This window comes from Larus michahellis, chromosome 3, assembly GCF_964199755.1.
Source record: "Larus michahellis chromosome 3, bLarMic1.1, whole genome shotgun sequence".
Taxonomy (NCBI): domain Eukaryota; kingdom Metazoa; phylum Chordata; class Aves; order Charadriiformes; family Laridae; genus Larus; species Larus michahellis.
The window spans coordinates 59,505,064-59,527,499 of NC_133898.1; the positions used below are offsets into that span (position 1 = coordinate 59,505,064).

General features: G+C 36.3%; 1 protein-coding gene across 6 annotated transcripts in view; it reads left to right on the top strand.

Moving 5' to 3' along the window:
• STXBP5 (syntaxin binding protein 5) overlaps positions 1–22,436 on the top strand; it is a 107,650-nt gene that overhangs the window by 35,613 nt on the left and 49,601 nt on the right. For all 6 annotated transcript variants that reach the window (XM_074580360.1, XM_074580363.1, XM_074580358.1 and 3 more), the window contains exons 5-9: positions 5,989–6,123; positions 7,132–7,195; positions 9,098–9,181; positions 19,618–19,741; positions 21,246–21,324. In XM_074580360.1, coding sequence (XP_074436461.1) covers positions 5,989–6,123; positions 7,132–7,195; positions 9,098–9,181; positions 19,618–19,741; positions 21,246–21,324 — 486 coding nt within the window. The remainder of the gene's footprint in view (positions 1–5,988; positions 6,124–7,131; positions 7,196–9,097; positions 9,182–19,617; positions 19,742–21,245; positions 21,325–22,436) is intronic.

The following is a 22,436-nucleotide window of genomic DNA, read 5'->3' on the forward strand; positions in this document are numbered from 1 at the left end:
ATAGTATAATTAACAGAAGGATTACAGATATATATATCCAAACAACACATCCGAGAAGCTAAGTATTTTAAAGTCTTTGGAGAGACAATGATATACCAAGTACAAGTTTAATATAGGAAAAAGTTTTTTCACAAATAGCTATGTTTTACACTCTTCTAAACTGGTTTTCTTCTTGAGAGTTAAAGCAAATGATCACCAGGTCTGCTTGCCTTTATGGTGTCATATAAAGCCTTCTTTTACCTGGTGGGCTTAAAAATGTTACTCCATAGTGATCTGCTAGATGATGTATTTAGGAGTTCTATCTTTTTTCAAGAAGTTAGCAGGAGAAAATGAATTCCTTGACTGTCTGGATTTGCTGCAAACATGAATGTCTCTTTTATGCAAGATCAGATTCCTTTGAAAAACATTTTCTTGAGGCTGTGCATGCATGCAGTCTCACATGTTGGTGCAGCTGATGGAACTGCAGTTGCATCAGTTACCTTCTGCTGCCTTTGGCACTGAGGCAGAACCAAAGCGCTGAGTCCTACTACTCTGAGATTTCGGCTTCTAAGAAACAGTCTGCATTGTCCTGTTAGTTGTTTTCCCTGCATACTGATGACTTTCACAGTGGTGTGAGGCACATAATGGACAACTGCCATGTTCCTGGGCAGAATTTGACCTCTAGTCTTTATGCCCTGCTTGTCTGACGAACTTTAATCCATCAGTGATGGGCATAATTCTTCTGTCTCCTGGGAAAACTACATCTCTGACATGGCCATTTTTCAAGTTGTAGTGTGTGACTTCCCAGATGAAATATTTAGCCTAACTGCATGTGTTAGAGCAAGGTACTTGAGTGTCTTCTGATGCCAAAGGTGATGGTTACTTTTTAAGTCATGTCAGATATACCAACAGGAGCTCATAAATATGTAGTGCAGGGGATTTTATCAGTGGTAAGACATCTTCAAATCTTTCAGGTATTTCGTGTGAATTCTTTCAATATTGAAAAACTTTCTTAGTTTTCAAATAATTTGCCTCAAAAGGCATGTGTGCATTGGTCTTTTGTCAGCATTACAAGTAGTGAAGAGCCCTTTTTTGTTTGTGTAAAAATAAAAATATGGAGACCCCTTCTGAGTGAAGTACAACTGAAGCTTGAAAAGCCCTCTTAAAATGAGAGGTGAAATGTGACTCCATAAAGGAAAGAACATGTAAGCCATGAAATATATTAGGGACACTATATTGTAAAAATACAAATACCTGCAGCAACCTAAAAAACCTCTAAAATTGAGCTTTTTCCTGGAAAATTATCTAAATGGCCCTGGTATTGATCGCATCAGTGGTGAAAACTTTATTTCTGTTCTTGGCTCTTGCTTTCCTATTACTCCATCTTGACACCACTAGAATACACCACAACTCAGATACTGAACCATAGGCTCTTCTCAGCTGCCTTTAGAGGCAGCACTTCAGGTAAATATGTTTGGAGAAGCATCATTTGGAGTGCTGTTATAGGATATAAACGGAATTGAAGTACCTGGTCCAGTTTCTATGGTATTCTGCATTTATCCACGTGGTCTTTTGGGAGGACAATTTTGGATTGCATTGAAGAGGAGGTCTTCCTCTGCATATGCCTTCTGCCCCTTCTGGCCTTTTTTGTACAGGTAGGTATTTTAAGCTATTGCAGTTACCGGATCTGAAAATAGACCACTTGCAGCAGTCTGGCAAAATCACAGCCACTGCTTGCTTCCATCAGTATGATATTCTGACACTGCCTCTTGATGTTTTTATGCCCATTGAAGACTCGACAAGAGACCATGGACATGAAGTCTAGACTAACATTGGAATTAAACTCTTCAGCTTCTGAGTTTTACATGGTGGTTATCTCATGCGTGAAAGGTGAAGATAGAGGTATTCAGAATACAACTTTGGTAGCTTAAAACTTTTTAGAAAATTTTTATTTTATGTATACAATAATGATTTGAGCAGCTAGTGTAATTACAGTAACTGCAAACCTATAATGATAGCCTGAGGGTTCTATAAATAGTTTTAGTGACTTAAAAATAAAACCTGTTATCAGTGTTTGTCATTCACCAAAGCATTTGTCACTGTGCTTTGTTAAAGCAGTGGAAAATTCTGAAGAACATATAATGCTTCATAATGCAGTAGACTAAGGAAAGGTAAAGATTAATTTAAAAGGATTTCTGTTGTCATAATAATACACTCAAGATAACAGCCCATCATTTTTACTTAATATTTCCCTTAAAAGCCTAATTCTTATGTACCAAAGAATACAATTTATTAAATTAATATTTCTGTAATTAAATTCCTTTAGGGAATATTATCACTTGCTATAATAACTATTTTGATATACATTGTGAAACAACCACAACTAAGACTTTTCTTAACTAAACTTCAACAGATTATCAGAAAAGACACATGGTCTGCAGTTAAGAAAGTAAATCCTTTCAGTACGTGTACAAATGCCTTCTTAAAGACTCTCCTGTCACTGCTAATACTCTCACATAAGGAATAGCACAACTTATATTTTAAGTACGGTAAGAACAAGAAGTATTTTGTGAGGATTTTTCTTTTGTCAGTGTTTTCCACTGGTAGTGTACTACTGGCTTTTCTGTATATAACTTTGTTTTCTTGAACCAGTGGTTCAACTCTTACAAACTCATTTCATAGGAAAGTGAAATTTCTTGTGGGTTTTTTGGAAGGGGGGGGACAGGGTAAGGGTTGGCTTTGCAAATATGTATGCAGTGAGGAGGAATACTTTGTACAGCTACAACAGAGTTTAGAACGACCCTGACTGTTTTGGGGCTGCATAACTACTTCATTTTAGCAGTGGTGCTGGCATATATTAAAATCACGCTGTAGATTTCAGATTAAAAAAAACCTGTTTTTCTATAAAGGGATTTTTTTTTGTACAGGTATGGGAAAGTGAAATATTTGGAATAAGGTGCTATACACAATACTTGTATTATACTAAAAGTTCAATCTGCTTCACAAAATGTACTGTACTTACTGAGGTAGCTGAAACTTCCTTGGAGATAACATGAGGAATCTGTTGTGCCACGAAAGGGCTGCGTGCAAAAGCCTGCTTTCTGTGATCACTGGCTCAGACAATCCCAGGCTGTCTCTTCAGATGCATAAAACTGGTCTGTTTTTTTATAGGTGCTTCTGTTGTAGTATTTTTGTCAGAATGGCTTGATACAGGAGAGGAAGAGTACAGTACTCTACTTTGTATTGATACATTGTTTTCAAGTAGTTGGGGTTTGTGTGCAAGGGAGACTTGCAAAGATTCTTTTTTTACTTGGATTGAGTGTCTCTGTAGTCCTCTGAATCTGTTCCCAACAAATGATTGTGTTTTCCACATTTATGTATGTATCCATTTGTGGGTATGTGGGGGAAGAATGCTTGAGTTGTAAAAGTGGCCAGAGCATTGTATGGCAACTTCCATTTCTGTTGATCCTAAAATATGCGATGGCTGGAGTATATTCTAATCTTGTGGTGGCAGAGATAGGTTTCTGAAAGAAAAATCTGCATTTTTCAGGAAAAAAAATATGCTGTGCTTGGCCAAGTGTTAACTAAGCAAGTACTGCCTCACCACCAAGAAGACCCTGACCTTTTGTTTCCATCCTTCAAAACAAGTTTGAATCCCTTTAATCCTCAGTCCAATTTTCAACAGAGCAAGCGAGGTCACTAAATGTAGCCTGTATGTTGACATGCTAGTAGGTTGTCACTGGTACTTCAGATGGTCATAGCTTCACTGCATTTTAGTTTTTAAGAGGGCTGTAACATTTGCAACGTTATTCAAAATCTACGTAGTTTAAGATGAAGCCTTAAGCACTGAAGAGAGGGAATCTCAGAACATGAACTTTTATGTTGGAAATGTTACTCTGTAGTAAATGCAGTTATCTGAAATGAATCACTTCAGACAAAATACAATTGAGTTTCTGAAAGTTGGAAGAGCTAGTTTTTTCTATTAAGAAAACAAAGAAATAGCAAATAAAACTATATTACAAACGGAGTAATATTTACTACATTCAATGTAAAATGGTAATTCTTTAATTATAGCAGATTCAGCATGAAAAATTCCTTTTGGATTTAACTAGTCATCAGTTGTTCCGTGAAACATAAAAGCTCTAAGAATATTGTTCTAGGTTACACAAAAATCAGACGAAACTTTCTTTCTGATTGTAGAAGAACGGTAAAAGCACACTTCTAAGGATAAGGTTAAGAACCCTGTTTTATATGTGCCTAAACAATTTTGAAGTTACTTCAGCCTCCTCCCTTCAAGAGTTTGTAAACATTTTGTGAAATTACTTACTCAACGCTAATTTACTCTTGGTGTGGAATTATTTTATTGCTTGCTAACTCTTAATGAAATTAATCTTACTTGCACAGAGGAGACAGTAAATTGATCATGACTGCATATTCAAGAAGAGCATCAAGAGTCTTGAGGAGCTGGACACTTCTTTAAGTGTTGCCCTTTTGCTATAGCAATCAAAGTTATGGCCCCAACTTGTATTTTTGCCCACCTTTAAAAGACATGAAATAGATTGTTACTTATAATGAAAGTATTGGACAACTGTAATTGACAATATTAACTCACAGATCAAGACAGACAGGCCCACAGCCCTGTTCCTGAATGTTATTTTTGGCTGCTAGGCCGTGTTCTTAGATCCAGCTGATCTGGCTGCCAGCTGCTTCTGGCGCATGGAATCCTGGCACAAAAAGAAGCTGGGGTGTTGCAGGGTGCTGAGAGTTTATGTTTTCACGTTGTATATCTTTCCCCTTCCCATGACCTGCTTGTAGCGGGAGAGCTCTGTTACTGGGCTGTAAGGTCTGGGGGCCTGCCTGGGGAAATGCCTGTACAGATGTATGTGACTTAGCTTCCAATAAAATAGTTTTTTTCAAGGATGTTGGGGAAACTCAAATCTTTAACCTGTGGTATTTGCAGATTACTATGATTAGTAAAAATGTTACAACCTCTATAGGTTCATTGAGTTGGAAGACCATTTTAAATCTTGTATATAGTCCTTTTTTCTTGAAACATCAATGAAAAAAGTTAGTGCAGCCTTTTGGCTTAAATATTCAAGCACAAGAAATCAAGGAGTTAGAAAATCGATAAATTAAAGATTTGCTTGAGCAAACTGCATTCCCTAACTAGAAGAAAACTAGTGATATAAAAAGTAAAATGGTACACTTTTGATCCAGGTAGTATTACTACAGAAGCCTTAACTTTTGAAACCTGTAATACAAATTAACATCTCTTCCAGCTATTAGCAAGTTTTTTCATTGCTGCTGCTAGCCTTTGCTTTTGTGCTGAAGTTAAGAGTGTATATACAGCATCTAATGTAAAGGATCTAAAGCTTTTCTTTGCATAAATAGTTATTAACAGGTTTGTAAAGGGATGCATGGAAGAGAAAACCTGTAAGGCAGAAAATTAAAACGTGGTTTAAGTAAACTAATAGCCCCAAATTTAAAATACTTGAAAAATAACTTTTATAATATTGGGGTTAGGTTTGCTCTTTAGGGCATACTTTGGGTTACATATAAACTTAACTTTCCTTATGCTTGATTTTCTGCCTTTGTCTCCTCACTTGAAACCAGCTTAATCTGCACAAGGCTACGTCTAAAAATCCTTTGTTCTTTACAACTTTTAACTCAAATAGATGTCAAAGGGAGATCTATAGATTGCAATGTAGGAGTATATTTTAAGTTTAAAATGACAGCAATATGGAGTAAATGCATTCAATATGATAGTTTTCAAAGGTGGCTGTATGATTTTTATCTGAATGACTTAATAGTTTTAGAATGTCTTGATTTCTGTTTCTTGTTTACTCACAGTTTTTACATTGTGCATCTCTTACTTTGTCATGTACTTGCTTTGCTACATTTCTCTCCCTTATTTCTTGCCTTATTTCTTCCTGTTTGCCTATTGCCTCTTTTTCCTATTTGCCTCTTGATTCTTCTTTAATTCCTTTTTTTGGTGGCTTTCTCTTTCAGGATAACATTTTGTCATCTGCCTTTCCAAAGTAAATGGCTATATGTGGGCACCGAAAGAGGAAACATTCACATTGTCAATGTGGAATCATTTACTCTCTCAGGCTATGTCATCATGTGGAATAAAGCCATTGAACTGTGAGTTTAATCAAGTATTGGCTGTTGAGGGGAGGGAACAGAACTGTCCCAGATGTTAACATCAGTTGCACTACACCAATTACATGATCAAAGTACATAAATAGTCATGTAAATACTTTTTTATTCTCATAAATGTGAAGTGTTAATATCAATATATATGTTTCTGCTTATAACACTATTTTTTATCATGCCTGAAATAGACGTAAAAATCATTATCTGTGGTGATAAAGAACTAAAAAAAAAATATGTTAAAATATAATGCAGCTGGTACTTGGGCAGGCATATCACTTCTATGGTTTTGGGGTCATAGTCCAAAGTATAAAGCTATGCATTGTAACAGGGATGATGCGTGCTGAGTATAAGTTTACTGGCTGAAAATGTAAATTTAGATAAGGCTATTCCAGGAGCGTAGTGTATTTTTTACAGCTATTGTCATTGCTTCTTTTTTGATAATAAATTTGTGTATGCCAATATAGTGTTTTGCGGGTGAAAACATACTTGTGTGCTGCTGTTCCTGTGGGGTTGTTTTGTTCCCAGATTGTTACGTCTTATCTTCAAAACAAATGAAGTCCGTCACTTGCCAAAGGTTGTTGAAACAAACACACCTCTTCGTTAGTCCATCTTCTTCAATAGCAAAAAGTCAACGTAAAGTCTTAACTGTGTGTTGTTTTGACATTGCCTAGCTTGGGCAGTTTATGAATAATGGCAAGACCTGTTTTCTATCATAAAAATAAACATTTTATCTAACTGTGTCAATTCTGTAACAATAAACATTAAGATAGATATTGTAAAACTAATGGCAATTTTTTGAGTTGTGAATAAGCAGTAAATAAGTCTTTTCCTCTTATAAGAAAACAGAAACTAAGTGCTTAGAACTAGACAGAAAGTATTTATGGGCTTGAAGATAAAAGTGACTCCATGCTGAAATGCATTACTTGCAATTGTGTTGAGATGCAGTTTTGGGCAGGGAATTTTTTTTTTAATTAAATGAAAATATTTCTTGTTTAGGTCATCCAAATCTCACCCAGGACCTATTGTCCACATTAGTGACAATCCGATGGACGAAGGAAAGGTAGGATATGTTTAAAGACTGTTCAATCTGTTATTTTTTCAAGCAAGACTTTTTATTAAAGGACAGAAAATAATGGCTTTAGACTCTGAAAATAATATGAAGCAAGGCACATACATAACTGTAGGACACGCTACTGGAATAATTGAATGAATTTTGTAATCAGAAACATCTGAAAATACAGCAGGAAGTGCTTAATTGCAAAATCTCTTGAAAACAAAAGCAAATAACTCACTTATGGTGGGTAAAAATTGAGAAGTTGCTAAAAAAGAACATTCATAACCTGAGTGCAGAAATAGTGAGATAGAAATCAAATAAACATTATAATGCTCTTGGGTGTTGCTGTTTCACAACTTCTTGTTTTAATAGCATGCTAGTTACAAGCTTGTATCCTACACACCTGAGTTTCAGTCCATCAAGGAGAGTTTCACAAGTAGAACTTTTTTCTTCATTGGGATGAAGTTCACTGCAGTAAGTGCATAACTAGTGGGTTTCTCTGTAGAAACTAGGTTTGAATCGCATTGCAGAACCGTGGACCCTAGAATATGCATGCAATGAAGCTATGGCAACTCAGAAAAGACAAGTGATGTATTTGTTCTGATGTATTCCATCCTCATGCCACTTTTAATTATTTTCAATTAAAGCTTAAGAATTACTGTTTTTATCGATGAGGCCAGCAACCAGTGTTTTAGAATCTGACCTTTTACTCCTTTCTAATAAGAAAAATATTGCTGAAAAAAACCCCTGTGCAGTTGTAAGAAGCTCCTTATTACTCACAGTGTAATCACTTTTTACTAAATCAAATGTGTCTAATATTTTTAGGGTATTTTAGTGCTGTATAGCACTGAAATAGATCAAATACTTTGCCTGTAATCTGGTACAAGATCTTCTATTTTTCATACTGGAAATAACTGTACACCTTTTTAACATGCTGAAAAGACTGTCCAGGCAAAACCTCTAGGTATTGATTTAGAGCTCTATCCTTGACTACAATGGCATGTGTGTGAAGGCAGTGTTTTCTAACTTGTAATATGAAGGACTTTCCTAAGGGCACTTCTGTTTGCTCACAGGAAATAGGCTGTTTCAACAGCGAGTAAATCCCAGCACCCAACTACGCCTTTTTTTGTAAGTCCATGCTGGGGAAAAAGAAGTGGGAGTGAAGGTGTGCTACTTAATGCTAGCAGCTGTAGTCAAGACTGTTACTACTGCCTCATGCTGACCTTGTTTTGTTTTTATTAAGAGAAGTGTGACTTAAGATAGGAGAGCAAAACACTTAAATACTGAACAATGTGTTAGACCAATTATTATGAGCAATTTGAATCTTCAGTCCCTGCAGAAATGGTTTAATGTTGTTTCTAGCAAAAAGATTATTTGGAAAATTATCTTTTTTCATTTCTCTCTAGCTTTCCTCTCTTTAAAAACTAATGTTCTCAGTGTTCCTTTAGCCACTTATCAGTTGTGAGCTGTTACCTAGAACTTCAGGAAGGATATGCGTTCTTCCAGCAAATCTAAGCAGAACAAATTCTAGCGAGGAAAATGAACAGTAAGAAGTTCTCTTTTCCAGCTCCCTCACATTTTCACACAGGAGGGAATACACTTTAATGTTGATGTTTCTGGAACTCAAAGGGATTTCCAAGGATTCTTCAGAAGAATGCATTATTTTTTCTAATTTTGCATGAATGCTAGTTGTATTAGCTGTAAGTTTAGGAGAATGACAAGTATAAAGTAAACCTCTCTAACATTGAGGTCTTCACTGTTTCTCACTAACTTTTGTCTTCATAAGTACTTGTAGTTACTCCATGTAGTATTATGCTGCATCTCTTTGGGGGAAGAACTGCAGGCATTGCAAATGGTATTATTTTGCTTATCCTTATAAAGACTTGATATATCTGCTTATTATTGCAGCTTCTGATTGGCTTTGAGTCTGGAACAGTGGTATTATGGGATCTGAAGTCAAAGAAGGCGGATTACAGATACACACATGATGAGGTAACATTTTTTCATCTGCATTATTTACTATGGGGATATCATTCGCTATTCTAATAGCAACTTAGTTTATTTTTTTTGTTTCATCTCCTGAATTTGAAATTGCAAGTACTTAAACTTTTAGAGAAAAGAGCCATAGAGTTTGAATAATAGAAACTTCAGATTAAATAAATGTTCACTGAGTTGAAGTTTATGAAGTACCATGAGTGGTAGCATGGGTTGGATTTCTTCACTAATTTGGGGGGCTGGGAGATGGAAGCTTTCAGATACTTTTTCTATTATTGAGTAATGTGACTTTCACCTGTGTTAAGAGCTTGAGTCTTAAGTTGAAACAAGGTGATATAGCAATTTTTGTAATTTGGAATCTCACGCATATTCTGAAAAGGTAGAGAAATTATTAAACAGTCTCAGGAGACTCAGTAGAAATAAAACTGGGGGAGTTTAAAAAAAAAAAACCAAACAAACACATAATGGCATTGACTGACCCTATTTTTTTAAAACTTGATTCTTGAGAGAATGTAGGCTTTTTGAAAGACTGAGATTAAGAAAAATCATTTGACGTAACATGCAACTTGATGTATTTTATTTGAAATAACATAAAATTAGTCTCAATTACATTTCATTGATTATAAAATGTCTGAATCATTGTTCAGTACAGCTAGGCCTGTTTCTTGTATCACAGAGGGTGGTGTGTATTTTCGTTACCTCTGTGATGAGCTTTTCACAAGGCAGGATTTGGGTTTTTTGTGGAGGTTCTGGCTCAGTACCTGTGCTCGTGTGTCTGTTAGCTCTACCAATGGAGAGTTTGTTTGAAGGGGGAGTCTCTGAAGTAGTCGAAACCTCAGATCATCAGAGCTGTATTAGAACATCAGAGCTGAATGAGGTTTCTTTGTGTGTTCAGAAATGTCTGTATAAACATCAAAGTATGTTATGTGAAGAGCAATTTTCTACCTTCCAGTTTCATTGCATGCACCTAATTAATTCCCTCTGTTTCTTTGTTTCATAAACTTACTTGTATCTCCTCCATCTTTTTCTAGTCTTAATCAAGTTCTTCCTATACCTCTTACTCTTCTTGCTTTTCTAACTTTCTTTTTTTAATCATTCTACTTCATCTTTGTTTTATAAAAGACAAACACAACAACATATTATATTCAAGGTGTGGGCGTGCTGGATTTATGGTGTGGAATAATTGTTTGGTCTTGCTTTCTTTGTCTCTTGATCTTGATACTGGATTATCCTTTTAATGCTGAAAGTGTTAAGCAGATAATTCCTTGGAACAGCCTACTGAAAACCAGAGTCTCATGCTTCAGTGTTAATTGTCGTCTCAAAGTCCATTGCACTTACTTGTAGTTTCACATCTACTTAGTTGGACAATAAAAGTTTTTCTGCAGTTCTTCACTGGAATCTTGATTTCTACCTTGAATATGCCTTGGTACTGTCAGTAGACTTATCACCTTAGTATGCTTGTTCTAGTTTTCTGAGTTAGTTATGAATATACTGAGCAGCACAGGTCTCTGAGGGTCTCTACCAATTACCTTCATCCATGAGCAAATCAATTACTGCCAGCCTGTTTTTATTCTAGCTTGCCTTTATTTCCTGATACCTTAACCAATTATTCGTCTATTCAAGGATCTCTGGTCTGTTTTTTTTTTTTTCGTTTCCTTTGAGAGATATTGTTGAAAGACTGAAAATTGTGTAGACAGCTTAGTTGGGGTTTCCGTTAGCCACGTGCCTGTTAACATTTAGGAGGTCTGGACATGATTTCCTTTAACAAAAAGCATGTTGACTTCTCTTACCTGGTATATTATACTCATCCATATGTTGATTAACTCTACTCTTTTAGTAAAGTTTTGTTGCGATTTCTAGAAATTTACGCAGGGTAGACACAATGCTGCTTATTCTGTTTTTCGTTGGATTTTCTGGACCATTTGTTTAAAAACTGACTCCATACTTGTGATCTTTGTGAACCAACCCTAATTTGAAAGGTTGCAAACAGCAATGAATAGTTCAGCTCTTTCATCTTTGATTTCCTTTAGGATTTATAAGTGAATGCATTGCTGTTCAGTTTGGTTTTTGACTGCAGGAGAGATAATAAAATACCTTAGGTAAGATCCTTTAGTAAAGAAATGTGCATTATTGTAAGTTGGGAATGGATAGGAGGGGGAGAGAAAAAATGAGGATGTATGGAGTGAACTTGATGAATTTCACTGTTCTTAATAATGAGAATCAACATAAGTAAAGTTGCTTAAAAAAAAAATAAATTGGCCATTTGAGTCTTAAAAGGTGAAGTATGCTTTTTCTGTGAGTTCAGATTGCCCTTTAAGAAAAATTTCTCATTTGAAAAAGAATTACTGTATGCAGTAATAATTTGTTGGTTCTCATCCATTTAACATTGTATGACAAGGAATTTCTTCTTCAATGGGCAAGTTATTTAGATCTAATCTTCTAAGGAGGAAGGCAGAATAGAATGTCCCTCTCTTTTATTTGGATTTGATACAGTTAGGCAGTTTCAAGTTCTTCTGGATTCTGGCCTGAATAGCATAGAAATAAAATGATTAATTTGGTCTAACAGAATTGAAAAATATGTGTTTCTTGAAAGGTGCCATTGTAGAGAGTGCTGTAATTGTTTCTGGACCGAAGGCTCTTCTCTCAAGGCCAATCAGATACAGAAAAGATAACGAATAGGAAGCTGCAGAAAGTGAATGATTCTATGTATGCTATATATATCTGTCTGTCTCTTTTTTAGTGCATGTCAGGTGAAGTGGGGCTTCTCCTGTATCTTTCTTTCATTTTATTCTTCAGTGCCTCTCAGTTTTGTGTTTAGCTGCAAAAATGGAGAATCTCCCTCAGTTTGTCAGTGAAAGGAACGTTCAACTCCATAACGTTACCATAATGTGACCATAATACGGTCAGTACTGACTAACTAGTGGCCTATATAAATATACTTGTTGTTTTTCAGCTAGCACACTTTCAAACAGGTGAATGTAAATGTTGAGAAATCCAAAAGAAACAGTTTTTGTATTGCATTTTTCAAGAATCATAAAATGTGTTGGGTTGGAAGGGACCTTTAAAGGTCATCTACTCCAACCCCCCTGCAGTAAGCAGGGACATCAATGATATAGCCAAATAATAAAAACTTTGCTAGTTTTTATGAGCAGCTTCCTTAACAGAACAGAGAAAAGCATTCTCACTTGCTTAATGCTGAAAGAAATTACTGTGAAAAGGTAACTTCTTGAGTCTCAGAGAAGTAACACCATAACTGTTACTGTGAAAAATGCTGACTGGCATTGTTGGAATTCTGATAATAAAGTAAACTGTTCATTCTAGTTGACTATTTTAGCAATTCAAATACATAACCAAAAATGAAATGTCTATATATGTAGTAAGCAACTAATTCTTTTCAGTTGCAGGCTAGTACAGTTGTGTAGATTTTAAAGTAGAATGGAAAAGTCAGAAACCAGAGAAATTCACTGAATTGAGCAAGACACGGATGGTACAGCTAACCAAGGTTTTGGGTAAGAGGGGAGTAACTAGTAGACAGTTCTAGGCAGAAATAACTTATTGTGTGTCCATTCTAAATTTGACTGTACCTTGACTCTTTCTTTTTCCTTTTTTCCACATTTGAGACTGATATTAGTTTTCTTCTCTTAACATGTAATACTAAATACTAAAAAATATTTGAAAAACTGTGGTCCAGAAGGTGTAACCACAATCTGATTCTTAAGATATGTAATAGAAGTAACCAAAGTGTTTTTACATGGATGTAGCCAGGATTTAACACAATTCAAAACTTTTAGAGTTAAGCTTGCTTTTGTGGGTTTTTTTTCTGGAATATCTTTTCTCATTGACTGGAGCACTAAGACATCTGCTCTTTCTATAACAAAGGAGCCTAAAAAATTGGTTGCCATATTAATTTCTCATTTAGCTCCTTCTCCCTTCTGTCCCCAATAACAAATAACTAGTGTGACATATCGTAAAGTATTGTAATGTTTTGCCAAAACCTTTATTGACTAGCTTAGTCTAGTCTAAGATTGCCCAAAAAGGCAGTCTTAACCCGACCACCCCAGCAATAGCTTTCCATAATGAGTTGTGGCTGCGTGACAATACAGCAAGTCACAATATAATTAACTCTTTTCTCCTCTTCCTGTACACCCAAGAAAAGTATCAGTTGGAAGGACCCATTTCACATGAAAACTTAAGATATGAGGAAAATCTTCAGACTTTCTGGCAGCGTAGTAGTTTCCTTGCTCAAGAGAGTACCCACACAGAGTCTAGCAGTGGCGGAATAATCCCTTATCTCATGAGATCTCCTCCGCTTTTGAGAAGCATGGCACAGAGCAGAGAAAGCTCTCTGCTATTTCGCCTCTTGCTAGCAAACCTTGTGAATTCAAATACTTCTGTGCACAGAATCTTTCTAGCTCTTGCTTCTTGTCGATTTCCTGGTCTGTGGCTTTGCCAGAGGCTTCTTTCATATGCTGACTGTAAGGGCTGTGTTCCATCCGTGAACATGTTTCACATCTTCCCTCACAGAGGGTAATACATGTGACATTCTGCCCTGTAGCAGGAGCAGGGTTTTAAGCCTCAGGATATATATTCTTGGTTCTCCACTCCTTCTTGATGAGAGCTCTTCTGAGTGTAGAGTTGACAACTAGTAAGAAGAGAGCAACTTAGTCCAATCTCGTCACATGTGAGATCTGGTGCAGAGCTGTTCATCAGACATAGGAAATGCTGTCTGGTCTCCCTTCTTCCTCCCTGACTGTGCTGTCTCAGACTGCTGAAGTGGAAAATCACAGAGGGATCTTGTTTGGTGAATCAGGCCTTTTTATTAGCACCAGGGGAACATTTTCTGGCTCTAACCCTATTGAAAACAAATAATTCTTCTGGTACTGGCTATCTGTGTAGTCCCATCAATCTCATAAAACCCATCATCACCAGTCACTGCAAAGGTGATGACTGATTCTGTGCCTATTGGAAATTGTAGTGCTCTACCTGGGGTGTGAGCGTTGTTGCTGCTGGGATTTACAGGACTGATGTTAGCAGAGACCAGCACAGCTGTGGTTCTGCATGATGTCAAGGTGTAAGATGTAGCTGTCAGGACCCTGGAGCTGAATCGTCTCCTGCTGTGCAGTCTTTTTCCTGTAGCAGTGCTGTGAAACACACTTCTCTGTTTTGTTTGAGTGATGGTGGCTGTTACTGGGTGATTAGGTTTCATCAGGCATCATGAACATGATGGCCAGACACATCGATACCATAAAGACTGTTTGCTGGAAATTTGCCATTGAATCTGCCGCCCCCTCTTGTTGGGTGAAAGGGGCAAAGCGGTTTTGGCAGAAAATAAACCCCCTTGTGTTCTAACACTCCTCACTGAGGTGGGAGACTAGGTGTGGCTAGGTTTAAATTCTGAGTGGTGCCCAATTAACCACTATCAGTCCAGTTGTGTTTAATATGTATTAAACTGTTATGATTTGGATACTCTAATAGTGGACTGCACCTTCAGTCTAGTCGTGCTCATGAACTAGCATGGCCACTCTTGAGTCTTTGGTTGCATTCAATGAGAAACTGAAACGACTAGCTACTTAAACAGTGCAGTTTATTTAAGCAACAGATATATAGGTTCTTATGATTGCTGGTGATAAATACACTGTCTGCAAAGCACGTGCAAATGCGACAAAGTTATAAACAATACAGCCTGGCTATAAATGTAGGAAAGAGATTCTCTAGAGAGATTTCTAAGTTTCCCAAGGAAGCGCTTGGTATAGCCTAAGTCTTACCCACGGGCGTCCCTATGGGGGCGAAGAAAGGCTCGGCCCATCGACTGGTCCCGGAAGTCAAAGGCTGTGATGGAGTCGTCCTTGACTTGTTCACGATGGTGCCAAAACCGCTTTGCCCCTTTCTCGCAACATCCTCTCTCATCACTTTGTAGTGGACATTGATCTTAAAACATGTAATCTGGGGGGCTGTGTGCAGTCTACCACCATCATTTGATGCATTTCTTCTTGACTCAAAACTGCAAGTGTGTCAAGGGGTCCAAATGCTATGATCTTCCTCTGCTAAGGTACAACAAGGGTCAAACTCCCTGCATGATCAGAGGTTTATGGAAAAATACATATACATATGTGACTTCCTCAGGGAAGAATCTGAATCCTATTGTATCTTTTTGTTGGTTCCTGCTTGGTTTCATTCCAAATTACTTCACCTTTAGGAGGCTTTCTTGAAGCAAATTCCCACGTTGTGGTGCGGCAGTCTCATTTATTGCCTAGGAAGCTAGGTCAGTGGAACACTATCCACGCTTTCTTCCTGTATGAACATATGTGCCTGCCCAGCACCCTGCTCTGGTAGTTGCAGCAGAAGAATGCTAGGAGCACTCATGCCAAGACAGGAATGCTTATAAGGTGGGCAACACCACCACCTCTAAAACCTTTCTAATCATATTTCTGCTTAACCGTGGCTGGGGTAGGCAGCTGTAGGTCATGACCAGTATTAGTGCTGATTGCTGGCATATTGTTCCCTCCACAACATTATAGTTTCTAACAGGGAATTTAATTAGAATTACAAAAGAGATCCTGAACTTCCAGTACTGTATACTTTTTATTGTAACAGCAATATGTCTCACGTTTAGAATTAGTTAGAAGAATGCACAAATGTAACTTCTTTTTCAGAGAATTTGGAGGAAATTATCTGTGACATAATGGAACTACAGTTGTGAATTAACTTTGCTTTAGAAAGCTTCTTTGAAACCCTTTCCACAAAACGCCCCTTTTGTCTTGGGCAGGCTCAGTAGAAAAATAAAACTGTAAATTCTTTTTGCATCATTCTTAAGTCTTTTATGTTCACACATTGGGGACTTCAAACAAAAAAAGGAAGTTATGCGTATCTTAAGTGGAATACAGTTTATACCGCAAAGATTTCCCGTACTGTATTTTTCAGCCATGAAAGAAATAACACAAATTTCTCAACTATTAGTTTTGTTTCTAAAAAATTGAAGTGCAACTTCTGAAAACTAAAACTAGTTTTTAATAAACTCCATTCTTCAAGTGGTATTTTGTTCTGATTTAAAGTAAGCTTTGATAGCATTAACTCAGCAACTGTATTATAGATTACTATTTTTAGGCTCAATGTTCTGTTACATGGCTGAGTGTAAGAGATTATTTTATGGCATTAAAAACATGTCGAAGTAGCCTATGGGATTAAGAGGAAGGTGGGGGTGGGGGGTGGGGGAAGCAACCCTGACATGTGACTTGCCAGAAACCAAAGCATGTCAATGCAGTCCTTAGGCACTTGCATGTTTCATTGCATCAAAACAATTTTCATGATATATTGCCATTTAAGTCTCAGTAGCTATATTCTTTTTTTTTTTTCCATTTGCAGCATTTTTACCCTTTCTTTTTTAGGTTACTGACCAGAGTTAGCACAGGTATTCCTGTACTGGTGCATTATCCTGCCATAAGGGATTACTGGATGTTGGGATCCATATGACCAGTGATATATTCCACAAAAATATTTGAGATAGTTGAATCAGCACCAGCTGATTTAACCACATTGTTGGTATTATGGTACCAAAAGGGGACCAGATGAAGTTTTCAATCAAGATAGGAATTATGATTAAGACTTTGAGAGTTTTACTCTGTCTCAGTAAGTTTTGTGTAAAAAATAAATAAATAAAATAATATCGGGGAAAAATGTGTTACTCCTTGGGACTTTGTACTGTTTAAGAAGCTAAGTATAAACTTGCAGCCTCAGTGGATTCTGCCTGATTTATCTATTTTGGAGATTTATGCTTTCCTTCAAACTTTCGCACTAATATTAACCACGGAAAAACTGTCAAAACTTTCACTCTTGTTTATTGAGATGATTTTTCAATTATTGGTTTTGTTTTGGTGATTCAGGCTATTGATATCAATCAACTGGTTATTGTACTTTTTTCATAGTAACTGACTTGCCACTGTAGATATACTAGCCTGTTGTATACCTAGAGATCATGCTACGGCTACTTAAAGGTCTGGTTTTATTTTTCAGGCTTACAAACAGTTGTGAATTGTGTAATAGCAAAGGATGGTGCTCTCTACCAGAGTTTATCATAGTCAGCCCACAGAATTGTTAGTTGGATTACTTTAAAGTAAATAAAACATGTATTTTTGTTATGCTCTAAACTATATTTAGCTGCATTGCTAAATGTAACCAGATGCTCTATAAAAGTAGGCAATAAATAGCCATAAAGCCGAAGACCTCATTATTCTCTGTCAGCTTGCTTTCCATCCCATCAGGTTCCTTGCAGAAATTAAGTGACAGCAGTCATCCTTCTCCTTCATGCTCAGTTCATCGTATCTTTTTATGTTCATAAGCATTAATGCTATTTCAGTGGTAATGGGTTGTTGCATTTTCTTCCTCATGACCTTCTCTTTCAAGAAAGAAAAAAGCGTTCATTTCTCAGATTTATCCTTCTATAAGGCTTGCTTTCTTACTGATTATTAAGACTTAATTCTGTATAAATGGAACAGGTTTTGGTACACACACTATGGGCTGCCTACTGTTGTGAGAGTTAGACTCTGCATGGGAGAGCACTTAAAACATACTTATTACTCGTATTACTAATCATAGCATAGATAATCTTTTTTCGTAGTGAAAAGAGCATTTTGAAATGCAACCTTCACTTTTCCGAGTCTGCACTCTCAAACCTGCTGATCGCTGACTTTGTTTGGTACTATGTTGGTAAACAAAAACAAGTTTTCAATATTTATGCAAAATTTGTTTTATAATACTTGCTTTTATTTCCAAAATAAAAATAGCAAGACTCTTTCACTTTGGCTCTTCAAGAATTCCTGTGAGTTGTCTAGGCTTCTGAGCTATATATCTGTAGATGTGATATTGGTACACTGAATCTGTCTTCTAAGAAAACCTGTAGTGATTCCACACTGCATAAGGAACAAGATTAAATTTCACTAAGAAATACTAAACTCATCTGTAGCTTACAGCTGTCCAGATCTTCTACTACTTTAGGTTGGAAAAGTTGTTATTGGAGACTCTACACTCATGTAATGTCATTTTCTTCTGCTGTTTAATCTCTGGATTCTCCCAATCATATTGCTGGAAGCTGTCTTGCTTTTCTGTATACTCTTATAAAATGTGAAGATCCGATCTGTGTACTTTAGGCAAAGCTAGCTTAGATCTGTCTAATGTGATTTGCTCTTCACCTAGTAATTTACTGCCTAAGCTTTCACTGCTAGTTGGGGTTCCACTCACACACCTTCATTTCCTCTCAGAGGAAATACATAGGTACCTGAGGAGTTGGAGTGAGTCTAAGCCTTGCTTACAGACAGAATCTGTATCTGTCAGTATCTGAGTAGATACTGAGGGTGTCTACTCAAAAGATGGTTTTGTGCAGCCCATCAGTTTTCACATATTCAGGTCCTGCTTTCAGTTTACCTAGAGTAATGTCTTCACCATAAGTATTAAGCAAAACTACCTACTCAGTAATATCAAAGTTCTGTACTTCCATCAGGTAAAACTTCCTTCTGCACCTTTTGGGTAGTAGAGAAATACTTCAGGTTTTCACTGTTTATTGGTATTTTCATGCTATAACTAAAATTCCCTTGAACGTCACCTAATGGTTTCATAATGTCTCCATGAACTAAAAGAGATGCAGGAAACAGAAATGGCACCAGTCTTTTTGTGCTAGTTAATCTCCTTGCCTTAGCTGTACTCTTTGTTTCATTGTTTACTTTTCTCTCACCTTAAGGCAGCAACTAGATTTCGTTTAGTCAGCTTTTTTCTGTAGTAAGATTTCACGTGGCATGGCTTAATCATTCCATTCCTGATTTTTCTGAATGTAAAGATCTTTCTCTATCTATGGAAAGATTTACCAGTAGATTCCTACACTTTCCTGTACCTCAAAACTGCTATTGCAACATTAGAATGCTTATTCAAGCCAATGTTTTGTTATTTCCAAAAAAAAAGAAATCCTATTACTTCAGTTTTACTTATGTTCTCAGCCCATGCGTGCCTCTTGTGCATATCCATATAGACAGCTCAAAATGCCATTTAAAATTTTGACTTAATCCCATCAAGTAGGTATTTTTTGTATGGACAGTGTATTTTTCCCAATAATAAAAAAAAATCTTCGTTAGCAAAGCTCAAATAAGTGCCTGCAGTTATTCTCTGCATGCTATCCATTGTTGAAAAATACTTTAATACTGCACTCTGAGGAGGATTTTTTTTCCCGCCTTTACCATGTCACTACAATGAAGACAATAGTTTTGATGGATAAAGTATGTCTGAAAGAAGTACTTACGATTGGAAAACTTACTGTGGGTAAATTAGGACATACTAAGAGCGGTATGATTTAATTAATACTTTCTCTATTTTCTTTTTGCTATCTAATGTCATTGAGAAAGGAGTAAGGATAAAATGATACCAAGATACTTGACTCTTCTCTTGCACAGGCTATCCACTCTGTGGCTTGGCACCATGAAGGAAAACAATTTATTTGTAGTCACTCAGATGGTACCTTGACCATATGGAATGTAAAATCTCCTACCAAACCATTCCAGACAATCACTCCACATGGTAAGATGAAAATGGATACCCACTGTGTTTGACAGCTTTTAAACCACAGAGAACTTATTTTTAATAGAAGTGTGTTTTGCAAAACCAAGTATTAAAAATGCACTTGCAGTGCAAGTGAAAAACTTTGTCATACCAAATTCTGATAGATTTCATTAAAAGAAAAATAATCAGAGACCAGTCTTAATGAAATAAGAATTCAAATCAGTGCAATTTTGCCTAAATCTCTGAACTTTAAGACGGCCTTTCACACGATGGCATTGATCTCAAAATTCACTAATGCATATTTTGCAGCGCTTGGTTTTTGCTTGACATTACAATCCCATATGTTGTTTAAAGTACATATAAGCAAGCATCTGTTTCATGTATAAATGTGTAGATTACCATATAAATTCTTGGAAAGGCTTGTAACAGAGTAAGACTAGCATCTGGTAAGATGTTCCCACTTCTGAGGAGCCTTGTATTAATGTTAGTCTAGGAAATGAACATTGTGTGTTGTTCTTCTGTGAAACACAGTGCTGCTTTTCAAAAAAAATTCGTGTATAAATGCTAGGTTTACATGGTGAGCATGCGTCTAAATCATGTCTTGGCAACTTATTCACCTTAGATTCTTAAGTGTGAATGTAACAGTGAGGATAATATATGAGGTTACAGCTGTAGTACAAGATGCTTTAGTTAAACATCCTGGTTTACCTGTCTGAGCCTCCAGTAAGTCCATGTGTACTGTGCTGGCTGTGGACTAGAGTGGAAAAAGGAAGCTGTGGATTTCTATATCATCCGTAGCAGTCAAAAAATAAACTGACAGCTGCTGTAGTAGTAAAACTAGTCAGACAAGACTGACTTTATTTTAATATGCTTTAGCATCTTTTATTAAACATTTTTATTTTGATCTTGGGCTGCAAATTAAATTCTCTGCAGAATTTTATAGCTATATCAGACTTTATCAGTGTTCAAATAGGAGATGCATATTTACACTATACTCTTAATTTCTACTGACTCCATGGGAGTTTATATCTGTACAAGCTGCAGTTGCTAATAGAGCACAATAGAGAAAGAGCGGGCCTTCATGCTCAAATTGAAGTCTTAGCCCTTAAGAATAACACTCAGAATAAACCTCATTTTACTTGTAAGCTGACCAATTTTAATTGCAAAATGGTAGACACAAGCTAAATTTTAAATCTCCCAGTGCCACTTAAAACAACTATTTTAGGAGAGGACTATGTTTTTGAAAACAAATATTCTACACTTGAAAAAAAGAACAAACCAACAAAAAACAAAACCAACAAAAAACCCTAAACAACAAAAACCCCAAGCCTAAATATTCTAGGTTCATGTCTTTAGAGTTTTAATAAATCTTTAATGGTATTTCAAGGCATACTCTAATTGTCAGAGGTGTTGAATATATGTTTGTATGAGTGTTCTATTTTGCAAGTTGCATGGTGAATTTCATAATTTGTCATCATGTTATGGAACTGTAAGATTAATATAAGAAAATAATTTACTTTAGGAAAGCAGCTGAAGGATGGAAAGAAGCCAGAACCCTGCAAACCTATCCTTAAGGTGGAATATAAAACAACTAGAGCGGGGTAAGACTTTTTCTGTATGCAAAATTAACATATGTAAGATAAGTGAAGCTCTCTGGGGATGTACTTTGTTTTCCATTTGTTCGGATATGTATCCTGATGGCACTGAGGTATGGTAAAACATCTGAAATAGTTCTGGTAAATCAGATATTGCTGAATAAACTACAAAAACATATGTGAACAAATTACTATATACAAACCTTAACTTAGGTAAAGATACTGCTAATGCATTACCTACATGCTTCTTCCATGCTACTACTAGACTGTATTTTTGCTCAATCTTTTGAAAATATTAAAGAAAAAAAGGCTGATAAAGCACAGAAGACACCGAAGCACAGACCTGAACAAGTGAACTTTGACGAATAGGAGCCTGATGCAAATATTCTAAATTCTGAATGTGTTCCTCCCCAAAATATGTTGCTGACAGAAGCTTTTTCTGGTATAGTGCAGTAATTTATGCAGTGAACTGTGCCTAATTATGCACATTGAGAATGTAACAAAGCAGTAATTGCAACAAGAAGCTCAGATGGAATTACAGTATCCTGAGTAGCATGTTTTGTTACCAAGACTGCAATTAAGATTGAAGGATTTTGTGAACTGTGTGGAACTTCTTTTATTTATGGTTCTAAAGCACTTTAAAATGTTTGAGTAAAAAGTGCAATACAAAGATAAAATATTCATGGAAACCTGTTCAGCTATTTGCAAATGGTGGTTTTTTCATATTTTTTTCTTTGACTTTTGAGGGGGGGTTATATATTGTATTTTGCTTTCCAGCCATTTGTATCTATAGAAGGTTGTTATTTAATTGATGTAATATATGCTTCTACTGTATATTGGTATACCCGTACATATAATATCAGTGGGTTTGTGTATTTTTATTGTTTACCAAAAGTGAGGTAAATAGAAATTTAAGACTAGGGCTAATTCCCCGATGTATAAACATCTGTGGTTAGCTGGAAAGCCATATTTTACTTGAAGCAGTCTACATCTGTCTGCATATTCCTTTCTCAATTTAAATGTCAAAATCTGATCTAAAGAAAGATACAGGTAACCAAAAGTAGTCTCAGCTTCAGCAAGTTACAATTTCTGCAATCAAAAGCCTTCTGTTAAGAATA